General features: G+C 54.3%; 6 protein-coding genes across 6 annotated transcripts; 5 read left to right on the forward strand and 1 right to left on the reverse strand.

Annotated features, from left to right (window-relative positions):
• Positions 1 to 1160: 1160 nt before the first annotated feature.
• SLS55_010047 (uncharacterized protein) lies at positions 1161 to 2485 on the forward strand (the record flags this gene model as incomplete). The annotated part of the gene is made up of 3 exons (XM_066781438.1): positions 1161 to 1299; positions 1420 to 1809; positions 2244 to 2485. The coding sequence occupies 3 exons, from the start codon at positions 1161 to 1163 to the stop codon at positions 2483 to 2485; spliced, it is 771 nt and encodes a 256-aa protein (XP_066628440.1).
• A 1725-nt stretch (positions 2486 to 4210) lies between these two features.
• SLS55_010048 (uncharacterized protein) lies at positions 4211 to 4597 on the forward strand (the record flags this gene model as incomplete). The annotated part of the gene is made up of 1 exon (XM_066781439.1): positions 4211 to 4597. The coding sequence occupies one exon, from the start codon at positions 4211 to 4213 to the stop codon at positions 4595 to 4597; it is 387 nt and encodes a 128-aa protein (XP_066628441.1).
• Positions 4598 to 4816: 219 nt separating this feature from the next.
• Positions 4817 to 6388, forward strand: SLS55_010049 (uncharacterized protein; the record flags this gene model as incomplete). Its single annotated transcript, XM_066781440.1, has 2 exons — positions 4817 to 4822; positions 5888 to 6388. 2 exons carry the CDS (start codon positions 4817 to 4819, stop codon positions 6386 to 6388), a joined length of 507 nt encoding a protein of 168 aa, XP_066628442.1.
• Positions 6389 to 14953: 8565 nt separating this feature from the next.
• Positions 14954 to 15293, forward strand: SLS55_010050 (uncharacterized protein; the record flags this gene model as incomplete). Its single annotated transcript, XM_066781441.1, has 2 exons — positions 14954 to 14959; positions 15081 to 15293. 2 exons carry the CDS (start codon positions 14954 to 14956, stop codon positions 15291 to 15293), a joined length of 219 nt encoding a protein of 72 aa, XP_066628443.1.
• Positions 15294 to 16441: 1148 nt separating this feature from the next.
• SLS55_010051 (uncharacterized protein) lies at positions 16442 to 17259 on the reverse strand (the record flags this gene model as incomplete). Its single annotated transcript, XM_066781442.1, has 2 exons — positions 16442 to 17100; positions 17253 to 17259. 2 exons carry the CDS (start codon positions 17257 to 17259, stop codon positions 16442 to 16444), a joined length of 666 nt encoding a protein of 221 aa, XP_066628444.1.
• A 1107-nt stretch (positions 17260 to 18366) lies between these two features.
• SLS55_010052 (uncharacterized protein) lies at positions 18367 to 19134 on the forward strand (the record flags this gene model as incomplete). The annotated part of the gene is made up of 3 exons (XM_066781443.1): positions 18367 to 18369; positions 18433 to 18548; positions 18720 to 19134. 3 exons carry the CDS (start codon positions 18367 to 18369, stop codon positions 19132 to 19134), a joined length of 534 nt encoding a protein of 177 aa, XP_066628445.1.
• Between the last annotated feature and the right edge of the window lie 408 nt (positions 19135 to 19542).

Below are 19542 nucleotides of genomic sequence, written 5' to 3' on the forward strand. Positions count from 1 at the left end.
TACGAATCTAACAAGGATGAGAGAGTGGTGGAGAGCAAAAGGGATGGGGTGTTCCGGGCGCGCGACAACCTTGGAAGCCACTGCTACTGCCGCCGTCGCTACCACCAGGTCATCCAGCCACAAAACCCCCCTTTCTACATTCAGCATTTGCTGCCACTGTGATGGGGAAAAGGAGGAGAGCCAACCGGGTGTCACCTAATTCCGCGTTGTTGCCGGGATGCGGGACACTGCTAGGTAAATGCGGGGTAGCTAGGGGGAAAGAGGCGTTCTCTTTAGTCCATCACCCCGCAACCACAAACCACAGCCTGCTGCAGCCGGATCTCCATCCGCCGTCATACTACTTCCCTGACCAGAATGCACGAAAACTCATCGCTAATGTACGGAACGCGGGAAGGATGAGAGGAGCTTACCAAGATGCCCAGTACGGCCCTGACATGCAGCAGCTTGCCCAATCAAGGTGGGGCGTCATTGTTGGTCCATGAAACGACAGCCCCCGGCCGAGTGGAGACCGGCCAACTCAGACGCGCATCAGGAACGGATAACGCTGGAAAGGAGGGGACGGAAGGCCCAGGTAACTACCGATGCGGAACGAGTCCGCTCTTCCTATGCTGGCCGCCGCGGCGGGGCTGAGCGACGACCAAACAATAGGCCAGGAACTGCCCCACACCGAACGGAGACATGCTGCGTTCCACAGGTGACGTCGTGTTGCTGTTGGACCGAGGCCATCTGGAGCTAGTAGGGTGCTTAGATCCACAATGCAATTGTCCAAGTCTACCCCGCAGCATTTCCGCCGTCCGGATGCAAAACGCGGGGACGACGCGTCGTACGGTGCGTCCTTGTCGTGGTTAAAAAGCGACGGCTGTGCCGGGCTCCCCTCTTTCTCCTGCGCAGGTTATTCCCTAGGGCCGAGGGAGTGTTAAATACGCTTGCTGTTGCTGTTTGACGGATACTGCGAGCTCCTGGAGACACCCTGCTCTTTCTTGTTGATCTTCCCTTCCACCCTGCCACTGGACACTTACCGCGACCGAAAACCTCCAATTCACTTCGGGGTTTGACTACATTGAACGACGACGACGACGACGACGAAAGCATTGCTCAAACCAACCGAAGAAACGAAAAAAAGAAACCAAGTCGCATACCAAACCCCTTCTTCCCCAACCATGTCGACCAACCCCGAAAGCACCGCCCACACGGGCGAGACCAAGTTCGAGATCCCCAAGACGTGCAAGGCCGGCGTCGTCGTCAACGAAGGGCCGGACTTCCGGGTCGAGATCCAAGACGTGCCAGTGCCGGAGCCAGGTATGCGTCGAACCAACCACCCGACCCTCTCGCCTTCCAAAAACCAAAGACCTTCCTCCCCTCCCCTCCTCCTCTCTCTCCCTCTCTCCCCAACACTAACACCCCCACCCCCCCGCACAGGCCCCGACGAAGTCCTCCTCCGCCTCAACGCCACCGGCCTCTGCATGTCCGACATCCACTTCATGGCCAACGACTGGGCCGTGCCCCCCATGTCGACCTTCTCCACGCGGTGCGCGGGGCACGAAGGCGCCGGGGTCGTCGTCGCCATCGGCTCGAACGTGACAACATGGAAGATCGGCGACCGCGGCGGGGTCAAGCCGCTATGGGACGTGTGCGGGGCGTGCGAGCAGTGCTGGACAGGCAAGGAAAACTACTGCCAGCGCGGCGTCTACACCGGGCTGGTGGCGACGGGGACGTACCAGCAGTACATCACCAGTCCGGCGAAGTACACGAGCCCGATTCCGGAAGGCGTGAGCGATGAGGTGGCCGCGCCGGTCATGTGTTCGGCGAGTACGATGCATCGGGCCCTCGTTGATAGCGGGCTGCGGGCGGGGCAGTGGGTTGTGTTTCCCGGCGGTGGTGGGGGGGTGGGGATCCAGGGCGTGCAGTTGGCGCGCGCGATGGGGTTGAGGCCGGTGGTGGTGGATTCGGGGGAGGCGAAGAGGGGGCTGGCGACCAAGTTGGGCGCGGAGGCGTTTGTCGATTTTAAGGAGGTGGAGAGCGTGGCGGAGGAGATCAAGAAGGTTTGTGATGGGTTGGGGGCGCACGGCGTGATTGTGACGGCGCCGCAGGCGTATAAGGATGCGATCAGCTATGTGGGCGATCGGATTGGCGGAAAGATTGTTTGTGTGGGTTTGCGTAAGTTGTTTCCCCTGCCCTGGTGTTGTTAATTCTGGTGAGAGGGATGGATCGAGCGTGAGGCTAATGTGGTGTGTTTTGTGTAGCACCCGCTGGCGCGACGCACATTGGCGCGGACCCGAACATCGTCGTCTTCAAGAACTTGACCATCACGGGTAGCTTGGTGGGCACCATGTCGGATACGGCGGCGGCGCTGGAGTATGCGAGACGCGGGTTGCTGCAGCCCATCTGCGAGGTGCGGCCGTTGAGCGCGATGCCCGAATCGGTGCAGCAGCTGAGGAGGGGAGAGATTGCCGGTCGTGTGGTTATCGACTTTAACCAGCAATGAAGAGACTTGGGAGACAATTCTTAGAAGATTAGCGGGAATCGCGAGTGTAAATCGAGGCTGCTGCAATGATGTGCTTTTAACAACGGTCCTGGACATCAAGGTATGCCACAGAGGAGACAGTGCCGACGCATGCTACCGGTTCAAGCCCCTCTTTCGAGAGCCGCCAGGCGTCGCAGAATGCACCATATATGTGGCCGACCTATCACTACGGTTCCGGTTAGCATTGACAGCCCCCTCCCTTCCGGTGATGCCCAAGTCAGTCTATTATCACATCTTAACCAGCAGGAATTCAGGTCAGACTCGGCGCTAAGCCTTTCCCTCCGTATTTGAACCACGCTGCCTTTCCACGCAGGCCGCTTCAGCACCCGGATCCCGCGATATCAGATTACGGTTGCATCAATCTCCCATCGCCAAAGCCTCGCATTAAAACCACACAGCTCTCCTATCCCGTCTTCCTTCAACCATCCTCTCCGCTACCTAACTCAACCCCCACCAAACCAACCCTCATCACAACACCGTCCCCTCCACCACCTGCGACCCACCCCGCGCATCGCACGCGCCCTGCGACCTCACCTCGTACGGCGGCGGCACGCCGTCTTCGAACGGCAGCGCAAAGGACACGGTCGTCTGGTCGGTCGGGTAGCGCGTGTAGTGGCCGGAACCGAGCGTGTCGACGGCGACGACGAGGCCGGTCGCGCCGCCGACGACCCATGCTTCGTCGGTCGAGTGGGGCAGCGTGATGTGTGCGAGGCCGGAGCTGAAGATTACGAATCTTTTTTGTGCTCTATTAGTGTGTTGTTCTTTTCTTTTCTGTTTTTTTTTCTTCTTTTTTTGGATGGGGGCCAGAGGGAAAGGGGGTGCGCACTGGGGATGCGGAGCGTTGTGCAGGCCGCCATCGAAACGTGGGGGGATCGCGGTGAACTCGGCGGCGCTGGACAGGTTGAATTTGAAGCGCTGGGCGCCGGATATGCCAGGCGTCGAGGGGACTTCGAGCGGGGTGGTGAATTGCCAGCATTGGAGGGCGGAGGCGTTGGTGGCCGGGTCGGTGACGATGGCTGTGGCGGTGAGGTACGAGGTGGTGTTGCTGGTGGTTTGGGCGGCCGCTGCTCCAATGCTGGAGAGGGCGAAAAGGGCTCGCAGCACGGGGAATCTCATGGTGGAAACGACAGAAAGGCGGGAAAGACAGGAATCTGGAGGGACATGGAGGGATGTTTCATTGTTTTTATGGTACTGTGTACGTGTCCACGGTTCCCCGCAGTGTCAGACGCGGTGGAGCCAATGTGCTGAGTGAGCGTCGGTAGGCCCGGAAATAGTAAGGTGCGGTTGCAGAGAGCGGGCTGCGTTACTCGGGTTAGGCAAGTCCTTGCAGATGACGAAAAAGCATGGTGGTGAAGCTGTGATAGCGGAATGCGAGCCGAAGTCACCCGATCGACGGGCGGGGCTCCCGATGCCGGGGCCCCTGGGGGTTCGCGCAGGCTGCCATGTCGTCGCGGGCTTACGAATAACCGAAATTCTGGACGAAGAAGATGAGAAAAAGACGGCGGAGATGATGGTAGATTATCAACACCCGCTCGGCCCCGAGATCGGCTCTTACGTCATGTCGCGTTCGAGACGCCAGGGTCTGACCAACCAACCATGATATTAACGCGCCTCTTTCTCTCGCAAACACCTCCAGACGCAGCCACAACTACGCAAACAATCCACCTCCACCAAGAAACAACCACCATGGCCCTCGCCGGCAGCATCCAATCGCGCCACCTCCCCATCACGCAGCTGCCGTTCTCCTCGATCCTGCGGCCCATCCCTCCCGTCATCGACTCGCCCAAGGTCGACTCGATGGTGCAGACGCTGCGCGGCGAGACGTGCGACTACGTGCCGCAGCCCGCCCCCGAGCGCATCGAGCCCGGCCGCCTGCCGCCCGTCGACGTGCTGCACTACCACAGCAAGGCCCAGGACAAGGACTACTATTTCGCCTTTGGCGGCTGCCATCGCATGCAGGCCTACGAGAAGGCCGGCGTCGACGTGGTCGATGTGAGGAGGTTGAAGGTGACCAAGGACATGTTGAAGGTGTATTTGGGGGGCAGTGTTGATAGGATTGTGGGAGAGGAATGATTGGATCGAAGTAGAGAAGATACCCGAGTGTAATTTTGTACCAATATAAACACTGATTCTCACAGTCGTCGGAGAACGAACTTCCTGCGCGCAACCAGTCTTAGCGGATGCAACGTCTCGGCTTTCGACCATTTCGCCTTGGCATCAGGAGACCTGCATCTCTCATCTTCTCGCCACTGTGACGAAGAACTTTCCTCAGCATTGTGCAATTCCAGAGCTATGCAAGTGGATGCTTCTCTAGACTTGACCTGCAAGCTGTAACCAATTGACGTCTGTGGCTATCAGAATTCTCGGATCTCGGCTCGCTTTGACGCCACGGGAATCGCGCTTTACTTTAGTATCAAAGCTTAGCATGCTAGAAAAGAGGCTGAGCGAAACAGATGAATGCAGCCACTCCACATGGTATCGAGGTTTGCTCGCTCGTGCGTAGATGCCTGCCATATGCTAAGCCTTGACCCACTTCCACTTGAGCCCTGCGCTGAACACTCTTCCAGGTGATAGTTCTCTTGTTTAGTTTTCCATCTGGCTTCCGAGTACAAAATTCCACCAAGTCCCGAGGGTTGGCGCTTTCACCAATTTCAGCTAGAAGACAGACTATTGGAAGCACAGAGTCAGTAGTACAGCTGGAGAAGATTGTTCCTCGCTCGAAGTCGCCTATTCGGGTCCTGCCGGCCATGCTCGGGCAGGTGTAACGTGGGGGCCGCAATAGTCCATGTCGGCGGGCCAGTCAGAGTCACCGCTTTCCTTCCAACCGAACACCCAAGACCTCTGCCGCCTAAACAAGGCCTGTGCCGCCACGTGGGTCCTCGGCATCTGCGCCCTGCCAAGCCGAAGTCTCGGCAATAAAGCGGATTTGGTAGGCAACGATGCCTGATACGGCCCGTTTAAGCTATTCCCAAGGGCTTTGCTGTTAAGTATGGGGCTAGGCGTGGCGGTGTTGCTGGCCTCGCATTCGGTCCCTCTGCGCCGCCATACCCGTGCTTGCATCCTTCGTGCGCCTCCGCCATCTCCACATCGACTCACAAAGAGTTGAGGGTAATGCTATAAAGGAAGGGTACCGCGCCGGCTTTTTGAGGCAATCATCAGCTCTCAGACGACTCTGTTGAACATCATTCATCCATCCCAGAAAACTTGAACCAACCGAAAAAGGAAACTCCACCATGATCTCCAACATCGCCCTGCCCCTGCTCCTCGCAGGCATCGCCAGGTACGCCTCCACGCATCTCGTCCCCCACTCCAAAAAGAACCACCAAAACCTAACAACCCACCCTAAGCAGCGCGCAATCCCAGACCACCTCCTCGGTCATCTCCTTCGCCTTCGCCGGCGACGGCTACTACACCGTCATCCCGACCGCCGGCGTCAGCGGCTCCATCGTCGACGTCAAGGACGCGCGCACCACGCTCGTCTACGAGTGCGACACGTTCGCGTCCGACCTGGACGCCTTCTCGACCGTCGGCGTGCTGTGCCCGTTCGAGAGCGCCTCCCCGCAGACGGTGACGTACGGCGCCGACTACTGGGGCCAGGAGACGACGGCCGTCGCCAGCGGCATCACCGCCGCCGTCGACATGGATTGCGCCATCACCGCGGGCACCCCCGCGAGCGACGGCCGCGCCAGTGCGACCGCGTCGCCCGTGTGCACCATGAGCTTCGGCGGACAGTATAAGGATGAGCTGGCGGCGTTTGCGAATTGCGCGGGCGGCATCGATGATGTCGAGGATATCGTGAGTCTCCGTCCATCCAGCCATCCATCCCTTTCCGATAGAAAGCGGGAAACTGACGCTCCCGACTAGGACACCCAGAGCGCGATTGACTGCCTCCTCTCCCCCACCGCCTCCGCCACTGACGTCGCCGTATTGACCTTCGACCCGACCAACGTCTTCTACTGGACCGTCACTGTCACCGCCGTCGCTGAGGCTGTTGCTACCGCTGCCGCTTCTCAGGGCGGCTCTGCTACCGGTACGGCTGCTTCTGCTACTGGTAGCTCTGCTTCTGCCAGCGCGACTGCCGATGCCGGTAATGCTGCTGCGACCGGAAGTGGTGTGAGCCGCATTGCGGTCGCTGGTGTTGTTGGGCTGGCGGGTGTTGTGCTTGCGCTGTAAAGAGGGGATTGGAATTTTGTACGTGGATATGTACTGTAGATATGAGTTGATGATACCCAATGAACGTATTAGCTTTCAAATCAGTTTGAAAAAGTATTGTGGATGGAGATATCATGCATGCTGCTATTAGTGATACGTTTGCAGTGAAACGGATGCCTGGGTATGCGCGTGTATTGAAATCGAACCCAGCCGATTCAGTTTTCTGCCTCGACATTTGTTGTTTCCTTTTTTTTTTTTTTGGTAAGGTTACGTGATGGTTTCATGGAAAGGCAGGGAATGAAAGTTTAGATACACAATCTCTTGCTGGATTACAGTCTCCCAAATGTGATGTTTGGCTGACTTCCAACAACTTTCTCCCTAATGCTCCAACGAAGTAGACACCTGATAATTAGTAGGATTTAGGAGCAGGGCTTCCAGTCAATCAATTCAAGCTTATTAAGTACCAGATTGCAAGTAATTTGGCGACGGATTGACTTTCCAAGACTTTAGGCAACTTGAGATTGGTTTGATTGCAATTTACCCAGGTAATTGGGTCGCGATTTTTGACATGGTGTTGAACCTCCTGCTGCTACTACTACTACTATCACTACCGCCGCCACGAACCTTTTGTACCTTATACGCCTGGCTACTTCCGCCGCCATACCCGCCGCCGTTGTGGTGTTAAGCCGCCGCGGCGGTGCTAAGCCGCCACCACCCCCTCCACCCGGAAGCCATCAAGATATAGCTAGTGCTCGCCTAGATAGACGTGATACCGAATTGTTTGAATTGCTTGAATTAATTAGCTACTTTTAGGGACGAAATTGGTTTGATAATTCAGCTACTAAATTGAGTAAGTAAAACGAAAACTCAGTTTGGCTTATAAAATTGGTTCAATTTGCCCAATTCTCAGATTGACTGAGAGCCCTGTTTAGAAGAGCGCAGAACAGGATTAAGAATGTAGCCGTTGTGATGAAAAAACTGATCAAAACAGAAAATAGAGCAACCAAGCCGAAGACGTCAATAATGCGGACAGCTTTAGCAGATTTAAGCCTATTACACATGTGAACATCAGAAACTGATTGCACTTTTAATGCCACGGTGGAAAGGGATCATACTCACATTCCTTGTCTGCTCAGCCAGAGAGGAACAACGATGGGGATTAGTATGACGAAGATGATCAGAGCCATCGCCACAAAGGCCGCTGTTGTTCGATGCTTTCTAAACACCCGACTCGCAAATATGTATGAGAAGCATTCTCGAAGCCACTGAAGGAATTTTCGCCCTAATCCCTTCATCCAGGCAGCTATGGTCCTGGTATAGCGTCTGATTAGCTTTAGCTTTGGCTGTGGTGCTGGCTCAGCCATGCTTGATTCGGACTCCTTTAAATTCCATATAGACTCAGGCTCTGCGGGAGCGATACATTTCTCTGGGTCGTAAATCAGCGTATCAGTTTCTCTCCTGTGTGACTCATTATTGTAAGAGGCGTTTTCTTTTTCGGAAGAAGGTTGATGGCAAGGTCCTGCAATGGAATCTTGTTGATTGTCTGGAGCGCGAGAGATATTGTCTTGCGTCGCAACCTGAACTTGGGGAAAAGAAGAGTAAGAACTCTTGATCCCTCGGAACATCTCCTCAGCGGTGATCATGTGCGCGTACGGTTCTTTACCGTAAATTGCAACAATGACTCCGCAAAGACTTTGTCCACGTACCACCCATGTCCCGGAGCATCCTTTGGCTATGTCACATTAGCACAAAGGAAACACCGGTCAGTATCAGGTGCACTTACCCAAAGGTGAGTCCAATTGTAGCTTCCTTGTCTGCAGTACAACTTCTCCAAAGACGAATATTGATGGACTGGGCAGGAGATAAGCCTCTTCGATCCTGCCAGGCCCAAGAAGAAGACACACCGGGCCTTTGCATAGTTCTGTATCTGGTATATGTCTGTCAACCGTGCGGAACTGTCCATGCGGTGGCTCTCTGTAGCTGTTTCCCCATGGAACACTCTTCCAAGTCTCTAATTGGACCAATGCAAAATCCAGAGCAGGAACGGTGGTTGATGGAACACCATCCCTATCTGAATTATAGCTTGCACGAAAGTATGAAGCTTCAAGCCGTTGTGCCCTTGACCAAACTGTGTACTCTGGACTTGTGATGTTCCTCGCAGATGACTGTGAAGGATGAAGAGAGTAATCGGAGCCAGACACCACGTTTTCGTTGACACTGGCATCACTATCACTCTGAGAATCATCAGAAACATCTTCTTCGTCTTCCGTGGGAGATTCCTCCCCCAGTTCGTCGAATATGCGGCAGATTGTGTGTCCCGTGGTCAGCCCGTAAACGGTATCATTGATCGTGATGAGGCCCCCCAGTATCGACGCCCTCTGGGCTACGATGCGGTCGTTCCGCGTTACAGTGACAAGCAGCTTAAGTCCGCATGTAGCTCCGGTCCCGAACGGGTTCTGGTAATGGACGTGCAACGAGTGGTCATGCCAGCTTCGCAGCCCGTCTGTATCCGAAATTTCCAATGGCTCGATAGTATCGGACGACTTTGAGCCCGCAAGCTCAGGCGGGCCGACGAGCACTTCCACCGAGCCACGGCTAAAGTTGTTCAAATAAGCGAGGTCTTTGATGGCTTGCTTGACAACTTTGGCCGCCCTCTTGTTCCCACAGCGTATACAAACAGTAGGTCGCAGCTCGACTTCCACATCAAGCCTTCCAATTCGCCCGCTCATGCGGAAGTCTGGCTCGAACCGTCTCCCAGAGTTGTTCAATTCCGCAAGAATAGCACGCACGTCGTCTGTGAGCCGGGGTCGAATTGACTCAGTCCATCTCTTTTCCAAATCTGATGGTACGGGTTCATCTTTCATGCTTCCTTCATAAAGGCGCTTTCCAACTTTGTGTACCGTTGGAGACGAGATTGTCTTCGTCACAACGTAGTCGTAAGATGACTGAGCCCTAGACGAGCAGGATGGATGGAGTGGTAGTGCAATGGACACATCGGTAGCTGGTGTCGAGCTCCGGTCAATGGAACAGACCGAACCTGTGTATTCTGTCGTCCGACTGTGTGTGCTACCTGAGGTGCTGCAAAAACCGGAGCGACAAGTGAGCGACGGGGTCTGAGCCGTTTCTGCATCAGAAACACAGCCTTCCGCCCGAAATGTAATGGATTGTGTACGTGGTTGGTGTCCTGACGTGTCCGCTTGCTGTTCATCGCCTTGATTTGGCACGTTCGAGTTATTGAAATGTGTAGCGGGGTTCTCCTCTGTGCTCCTCAAGGGTAATGACTTTGGAGTGGGCGTAACTCCAACGTTGAAAATGGTGCTGTCCGGCTCTTGAATAGGCGTTGTTGGACTGTGGATTGGCACTGCCAAAGACTGCGAAGAAAGCTCTATCAGGAGGTCCGATTTGCTGGGCAAGTCATGTGTGGTGACGTGAGGAGACGGTGTTCCATCTTGATAATCGGTGGTGTCGAGGCTACCGGGTCGCTGCCTGCGAACGAGCCTTGCTGAAGAGATCATTCGCTAAGTGCGGAAAAGGCTTTCATTGCACTGATAAGAGGTCAAGTATGCACTGGAAGGCGTCAAAGGAATGATGGGATCAAGATAGCAGCAATGGGATCATTTGCGTTGAATGGGGAGCTCATGGACACCGCAAACCCAAGGCTGCGCTTTTATCTACCGGAATTTTGGGAACCCCCGGGAGCATTCCTGGGCGTAAGCCCCTTACAGGTAGACACCGGCTAAGCCTTGCTTTGTGCTACTCGGTGATCGCAAATTGTAAGGCGGGCCCCCAATCTTGACCAATGAGGTGATCACAGTCGGAGCCCCCGCACTCACGCACGATCAAGGAGGCAGCCTCATCAGCTGAACCTGCACGTAGTCGCGATTTTGGAAACCCTTTCGTGATACTACTCAGTTGCCACATATAAAGAAGGTGATCTGAGTCCAACCATCCGAGCAGAATATAGATTCTCATACTTCTCACAGTAATGCCTCCCTTCGATACAACAAGTCTGAGCCGCTCAGAGAGCTCAAGCGCGTACGCTATAATTTCCCGGATATGGCCCTCTTCGGGTATTGAGAAAGAGAGTTTCTCGGCTGAACTATACCAAAAGTTCCTCCAATTCGCCAACGAAGAAGTCCATGACAAACGCCGCTGCATTTCTAACGTTGCAATTCATACACTGAATGCAACTCTGGACGTCCTTGAAAGTTTGAGAACAAATCGCAATAGGACTAGAGGGGAGCTTCTTGTCCAAAACAGCAGCAGATTCATCAATGTTGATCATAGAGAAGTGTTGGATCAAATGGACATTGCTGCGCGACTTTTGCTTACGCTTTACGTCCGGTCTGAATCATCTGCACTTGGGCCTATCGATATTCATATCGACCCTATCACCTGGCAAGACAACCAAACACTGAATGACCTCGTAAGCGACCAAATAAAACAAAGCTGCGGTCAAGCAATTCGCCATCGGCATAGCGCATTCGGTGAAAACTTCACCGCGGCGTTTCTCTCAAACACATGCGGACTCAACATTTGCTGGACCAATACTCTAGCGGATCATTTGCGGTTCAACAAGAGGAACAGACAAGTCAGCATATATCAACACAAAGTCTGTCTCCTGCATCATTTGGAGTCCAAGGAGGAACCCTTCTTTCCCAGAAATTTGCTCGAGGAGACTCTCGATACCTTCGAACTTCTGTTTCCATGGTACGACCAGAATGCCAGGAATTTACTGCGACACCAGAACAGACCAATCTACGCCCTCGGTCGTTGCGGAAGGAAACGCATCCTCGAAATCGACCGGTACACTTTCTGGGGACACCGGCTATCTGACCTCCTCGACGCGTACGAAGCCCCACCGAGAGACATTTGGCAACGGTTGAAGGACCAACGCAACCTCAACGACTGGGCAACGTTCTTGATCGGCTTTTTCGTCCTCGTTTTGACTGTGGTCAGCATTGTGACCGGTACAATCTCCACGGTCTATTCAATCAAGCAGTACAACCTGGCTCTGGCCCAGGCTTGTGCAGAAGAGGATGCAGCAATAACACTACCGGGGTTCTGCGCATGAGGGAAGTCAATCTTTGTTTGCAATCAGATCAATGGGGTTTACGAGCGTTTGCGTGTCATCATCCATATTTCATATCTGAGGTCACGCATTTTTGTATCATTTTTCACACTCCACAATCATGGGACCGCATCGTTGGTGGATCTTATGGGAGGTCTCTGTATGTCTTGATCTTCTTTGGTAATCGTTGACACTTGCATGGGTTGGTAGAGATTCGGCTTCAATCTTTTAGCATTCCCCCAAATTCCCGAATTAATTACATTAGATGTCACGCTTGGCATAACAAAGCAGTATAATCCGGCCACACCTCCATATTGATCGAAACAACACATTGGTCAGTCTTGTCTCAGCAGAATACTGTTTGGTCTTTTCATATCTCCTATGGATTCGGAATGTTGCCCAAAAACACCACAAGAACAGCACAATATCTGTCTCAATCGTCAACTAGTAGACTTGAGCTTCTACTCAGTTACTACACTTACCCCGCTGCCGCAGCAAGGATCTCATGGCGTCGGGCTCGGGTGAAGAGTGACAGAACGGCGGAGAAAGCCAAAGTGAATATCAGAAGCACTCCGATACATAGGGCGCTGGATCGAGATCCTTGGCTCAGGTCATTCGTCAGGTGATACAGCACATATGTTGGTATGACCAGAAGGAGCAAGATGGTGAAAGTGATGATTGCGGCAGCGAGCGCTTCGATCCGACTTCGGGTGTAGTAGGCGATTGGCCCATCTGATTTCCTTCTTGTCTCCTGCAATTTGTCAGTCCTTTTCATTGTAATTCGATAGCATCGTGGCCGCTTACTCGGGAACAGAATATTCTGCGAGTGAGTTTGTACCGAGTAACTCGCAGTAACGTTTCGAGAACCATATCCAGCCAAGCATGCTCTCTACCAGGCCGGAGTGTGACGAGATCCTCTTTGTGGTGAACCCATTCATCATCCAAGCGACTAGTATCACCTGCGATGTGCTTGCTATAGTTACACAGGCTGCGGTATTCCGACGTAGATGGACGCCTCATGAGCATCATATCTCGGCTGGCGGTAAGGAGTTGAGCTGAACAGTCAGAACCAGCCTCCTCAAAGACCACTGGGAGAGAAAACCTACTGTATTCGGTGAACTTGCCCTCAAGCGCCTCAAGTAACTCCTCTTTGTAATCACAGTTATCTTCGTGGGCATCTGTTGTTGCTTCTCTGTTCTCGGGAAACCCGTCTTGCTCCTCAAGGTCTTTCTCCATGTCCGCAATCTCTTTCTGCTTCCTCAAAAGGAGCCTTGCCTGAATCCAGCCGAATCGACGGTACAGCATGAAGTTTTCATCGCTGTCGAGGAAAGCCGCCATCCTTGGGTTTCCCTTCGGGCAGCTCTCCACTTACATCGGTTAGTAAACAATCTTTACTTAACAAAGGTAGTCTCACATCTTCTGACTTTTGTTCTGTGAGCACCGCCTATTCCAAAAACTTGTAGCACCTCGGTTAGCCACTTGGGCCACCACTGTGGTATTTGCTGAGAAGAATCTGCACCATAGTCAGTCCATGCAGACCTTTGGCAAAGCTTAGCTACCCGTACCATTTGTGCAAGATCGTTGGGACGATGTATCAATTTCATTGAGGCTCTCTGAGGGACTTTGCTCCGTTTCTTCGGAGCTGGGACAGTTCTCTTGCCATTGAGCTTCCAGGTCTTTGTCAGACATATCGAAAGATATCTTCAGAAGAACGATTAAAGACGCTGGGGCAGAAAGTGCATTCCTCGGACAATTCATTGAATAAATAGGATGAAACGCTGGCGCACCCAAGGCACAAAAGCAAATCCGCAATCGCGGGGCGCATGAGCACGATCCCTGTATAACCTTGCACGGAGCAAGCGGGGCTCAGCAGGCAGCAGCTTACTATCTGATAAGCTTTGCCTCCTTGATCCATTCAGGACCCCGGCCTCCAGGTTTGGTGTTCACCGGTGCATTCCTGCTGTCGTTGAGTCGATAGAGCCACTCATCTCCTCCTTTCCTCGCATCCACAACCTTAGCCACAATGGGAGGCCTCCCCTTGCCCGGAAGTCGTGCCACTTGTCCAATCTGGAAAGCCTGAGGCCGTGACTACTTTACGTAAGCTATGTGGTTGGCAGTGTAGATCGAATCTACAAACCAGACTTGTGCCACCTTTGGGGGGCGGGACGTGCGATCGCTTTCCTTCAGAATCAACATCCAGAGGCTAAAAGAAAATTAGCAGATGCTTGGAATGCAACTCGCTCTCTTACGTCATGATCATCAGGCTCTTCCATCGCTTCTTCCTCACCATCAACGTCCATGGTGGTAGAAGCTGCTTCTGCGTCTGCGCTATCTGGTTTCTCCTCCACCAAAGACTCTTTTCCGGATTCGACGGGCGACATCTTGCACAGCCTTGTGCGGCGACCGAGGCTTTGAGAGTTTTGAGGCAAAGGAATGTTTCGCTCTCGACAGTTCTGAACTTGACCCTGGTGGCGCGTTTTAAGCCATTAAGCGGCTGTGTGCATCCCAAGGCAGAAAGAAGGCAACTGTAGGCAGCCATCATGTAGTGGCATGTGCAAGGCAGAATTTCGGGTTTGCCCCCGGTGTGTTACGTGCAACCATACTGGCCAGCCTTGGGGCGGGGGCGCGGCGGGGCTGCGTGCAGCTGGAAGCAACCCGACCGAATTGCAAACCACGAGCAGCAAAAACCCTCCAATCATGAACAGTGCCCTAATCAGTAGCTGTAATGCCTTTCTACCTTGCTCTGCAGCTTACAGTGGGGGAGCAGGTTTTCTGCGGCTGAAGTGTTCCAGTCACGTATTCTTTCTCCAAACGGACAAATGCAGCTGGCTGTTGGGTGGGATGCACGGTCAAGTCTGACGCGCAGAATCGGCGAGGCATACAGGCAGCCTTCTACCACTGTCCGCAGTCAATCGGAGGCTCACGACAGATGCATGCAAGCTCACTAATCATTAGCGCCGCCGCTCGTTACTCCGTGTAGCCCTTGCATTTTGAGTAGTACGCTGTCGGCTGCTGCTGCCAGCCTATTACTTATGAAAGCAACCGGCCACAGTTCAGAACATGCCTCAGCCCAGTCAAAATGGACACCCGCAATTCACCACGTGGCGCGAACGCAGCCCCGAAGGTTTTACCGACCCACGAGAAGCTCGAAAAACTGCGAAATGTATTCGAAAAGAACTTCAGGCCTATTACAGCACCCGTGAAGCATGATCGTGTTTCAGTACTTTTGCTTTCTTGGGAGCAGAAAGATTCCGACATTCATGTCATGCCAGAGGTTCGGCCTATATTTTGAAGCCTCACGTCACTTTGAGAACAGGACTGACTGTGAAACAGATCCGAGCACTCAGAGAAGTGCTCGAAAAAGACTACCAGTTCAGTGTCCAATGGGAGCAGCTGAAGGAGGAGGACGAAGTCGGGCTGCAGCTCGAATATATCCTCGCAAAGTTCATGTATGAGAGCGAAGGACCGCGCAATCTTTGTATCGTGTACTACGCTGGCCACGGATTCGGCGGTAATAACGATGGAGAACTCAATATCACGAAGTAAGTTAGACAGGCATACCCGCCCAAAAAAGAGATACTCTAACGACCTTGTCAGTAACTCATCCCAGCAGTCGCAGCAAGACAGCCAACGCGACCGTAACACTATTGCGTGGCACGGAGCGGAGAATGTCTTCAAGAAAAGGAAGGCAGATATCCTCGTAGTTTTCGACTGCTGCGAGGCAGGTGCCCTCCGGGAAACGTCCCGATCGAAAATCAGCCATAGCTTCGAGTTCTTGGGCGCATGCGAGCGCGACGAATACACGCCCGGGCCCGGGAAGCAATCTTTCACATCTGCACTGATATGGGCGCTCCGCGAACTCAAACACAGCTCCGGCTTCGATTCCGTGGAGTTGAAGAAGAAGATCAAAAGCGCACCACACGAAGAGGGTCGTTATTCGCCGGTCTTATTCTCAAGAGAGTCTAAATCCTTCGAGCACATTTGGATATACCCAAAGGCCCTGGACCATCGTCCCGCACCGGTTTCTGTGGATGGTTCCTTGCGAATGTACCGCGACGACCGGCCTCCCATGGATTCTATTGACTTGCGGCTCAGATTCAGCAAGCCCCAAAGAGAGAAAGAAGTCGAACAGTTGGCCGAATCATTGAGCCATTTTGCAAGAGAACAGTACAGCAGCTTAAAGGTGCGCCATGTCGAATTGATCGGGTGTGGCACCAGGTTCAAAGACATCGCCCAAGGTCTCGTGGAGGGGAAGAGATATGGCGGGTGCGGCTCCAAGGAACTGATCCTCATGAAAGACACGGAAGTTGATGGGAGTGAGACGGTGAAAAGCTTCATTAGTGAGACTGCTCTGTCTGAGGAGCAGAAGATCCTTTTCCGGCCTGCTATCCAGCAACTCGTTGATCAAGTGTGGGCCAGGTCCCGACAACTGACCTTGAGGAAAGTCGCAATCGTTGGAGGGTCGTTTACGGCTGGAGTAATGTGCACGTTGTTCTTCTGGCATCTATTCTTCTTTGTCCCTCACGCGCAGCTTCTACAGTTGTGGGAGTTTTGGGGTAGCCGTGGGTTCTATCCGGGGAGACCTTTGATGTTGGGAGGACCTGGTATCTGCTACTAGTCAACATTCGAGTACCGTTCCAAGCAATGTTTGAAAATTTCCCACTCAAAAACCCTACCACCATCACTCCCCACCATCACTCCCCAGCCCTCCCCCTCACCTCCCCAAACCTCGCCTCAAACCACCTCAACGCCTGCTCCTCCGCCTCCAACCCCTTCCTCCCCTCGGCCTCATCCTCCTTATTGCCCCTAATCGCCCAGCCATGATGACACCCCTCATACCACACCACCTCATGCCTCTGCCCCTCCTCCTTCCCCTTCCTCTCCAAAATCGCCCTCGCCACATCAACATCCCTCTTCGGAAACATCTTGTCGATCGCGGCCGCCGCCACGCTCAGCGGCAAGCGGACCGCCTCGACGTCCTCGGGCACGCGCATATTCGCCGGATGCGCCGTGAAGACGGCGTCGACAAGCGACAGCACCTGCCTCTTCCCCGACTGCGACTCCACCTCGACGCGATCCGCCGCGGCGTCCGCCGCGAGCTGGAAGCACCAGTACCCGCCCCAGCAGAAGCCCGCGGCGGCGACGGGCAGGCGCCCGGTCGCAGGGTCCGTGCGGATGGCGGCGAGGAAGGGGTGCAGGCGGGCGCGGACGGCGGCGTCGGTGTTGGCGCGGGCGAAGGGGATCCACCACGAGGCGAGGTGGGCGAGGTGGTAGGCGCGCGAGAGGAGGGCGGTGAGGCCCGAGGCTTCGAGGTTGGCGAGGGAGGTGAGGAGGGAGGGGTCGAAGGCCATGCCTGTTGAGGGTTAGGACTGGGAGTAGGTTTATGTTCGGATAGTGGTTATTGTTTTTTGTTTTGGTTTGGTTTGGTGGAAGGAAAGGCGATCGCCAGGTAGCATTTGGGCGGGTGAATCTGGGAATAATGGAAAAAGGAGCAAAACAGAAGACGTACCATCCTGCAGCTCCGGAAGGTAGACGAGGTAGTTCCCCTTTGCAGCATAAGCGTCGGCAAGGATGCGAGTGTTGACCAATTCCCAGCCGAAGACGTCGGGAAGAATGACGACGACGCCCTCGGGCTCGGTGCCTGCAGGCGGAGATGCGATGTAGCAGTCCAGGCCGTGAACCTTGTCAACCCGGCCGGAAGGAGTTCCGGTATGGATCTCGCCTGCAGCGCAGCACTGCTGGATCATCGTGGTTGTTTTGGAATTGGTGGAGTTGAGGGATTTTCCGGGAAGGATGAGGCGCAGCAAGAAAGACCGAAGTAGAGAAGAGACGGTTCGCCAGAGAGTGAGTGCGCAAAGGCCCAGTGCTTAGTGATTCCGTATGCAATGAGGAACGGGGGTGGTGTGACGCAGGGATGCTTCCAAGGAAGTCCTCTCTGGTAAGTGATTACAGCGAGGGTGAGCTGGGCAGATGGAGGCAAGATAGCGGTGTTTGCGTAAAGAGAGCAAGTACGGGTGAGCCGGGAGGACGACGAAGCTGCGGTGAACTTTATAGTGTTCGGAGCCAATTTTTGCGGCGCAGGCTGCAGGATTTCCAGGCACGGGAGTGGCTGGGGCTAGATTGGAGGCAGATAAATCCCGCCTTGCAAATGTCTTCGATGGATTGGGCTCTGGGTTAGATGTCGGCAATGCCGACGACCTTGAGCGTGCCAAGCAGACATATCAAGGCCGTTCCCATAGGTAAAGATAGGCAAACTCAGTTCCTGTCAGGTCCCAGGACGATGTACTTCCGCGGACTGGCCTCTGTAGGTGCGACGTGGGTGATGTAGACCTTCTTGAGCGTGGCAAGCGTGCCTGACTTGAAATCCACACTGTAGCAGGCAAAGATCGCGTTGCAGGTTGCAATCGTCTGTAAAATAAATGGCCGCATCAGTGCGGTAGTAAAGCTCTGCAAGGACGATGCTGGGGTGCAGATGGGCGAAGAAGCGAGCGGGCCAGGTGGTAGCGACGATAAGGCCGGCTACGACTTTGCTTTTCGGACTTTATGCGCGGTTAAGAAAATCGCGTCACCGCAGCCCTCTTCCTCCCCACCATCTACACGCTTCTTTGCCTGCCCCAAAATGGTACAACTCACTGCCCCACTCAGTAAATGCCGCGGTCCTGTCGACTGACCTCTGCGCGCAAAGGTCCACGCCGAATCCTCTACCTTCGCCGCCGGCCTGTCCAAGGCTGATGTCTACACTCAAGTCCTCGACCAGGCCAAGGCCCTGATGGACGGTCAGAGGAACTGGGTACGTGTAGCGTGAACGCGCACACACAATTGGAATACTGGATGCTCATCGTGCTTTGCTGAAGGTCTGGTACGCGCCTGCTCCCGCTCCTGCCCCACCATCATGACAACCCCGCGCTGCCCGCACCATCACGCCATATCGGGGACCCAATGGTCGACTTGAGCTGACCGGACGTGCGACAGCAACACCGCCAACGTCGCCTCCCTCCTCTGGCACGCCTTGCACTCCCTCCCCGCGCCCTCGTCCGCCGTCAACTGGGCTGGCTTCTACGTCCTCGATCCCTCGGCCGCGGAACAATTGATCCTGGGCCCCTTCCAGGGCATGGTCGCCTGCCAGACCATCCGCTTCGGTAGAGGAGTGTGCGGCGCTGCGGCGGCATCTCAGCAGACGCAGCTCGTGCCCGATGTTGAGAAGTTTCCCGGCCACATCGCCTGCGACGGCGCGAGCAAGAGCGAGATCGTGGTGCCGATAGTCCAGAATGGAAAGACTGTCGCCATCATTGATATTGACTGTGCGGAGCTGGAGGGCTTCGACGACGAGGATAAGAAGTATCTGGAGGAGTTGGCCGCGCTGTTGGCAGGTTCCTGCGATTTCTAGAGGCAGGTCGTGGGAACGCGATGGCTACGCAGTCACGCCAAGCCTTGTTCTCGAAACGAATTCGACTCGCCCAACTTGCAAAGAGGATGGGATGAGCTTAGGTTCTCAAGTGTCAGAAACAAGCTGTGCTCAATCGGCCTAAAACAGGGAGGTGCCATCCTGCTGCATCGTCTGAATCAGACTATTCCAAGGCGGCCCAAAAAAGGAACAGAGAAAGCAGAAAGAGAAAAAATCCAGTCCATGCAGTTTTAAAGATCCAATCGGCTGTTGCTGGGGAACTTTACGATTCAACTCACATATAGTCAATCTGTTGCGGCACTTTCACTTCTCTGGAAACCTTTCGATTACCATCAGCAAGTTATGGTTGCCAGGAGACCTCCTCTACTTCGTCTCAAGCTTGAAATCCTA

Source organism: Diplodia seriata (genome assembly GCF_021436955.1).
Source record: "Diplodia seriata strain FDS-637 chromosome Unknown scaffold_11, whole genome shotgun sequence".
Lineage (NCBI taxonomy): Eukaryota > Fungi > Ascomycota > Dothideomycetes > Botryosphaeriales > Botryosphaeriaceae > Diplodia > Diplodia seriata.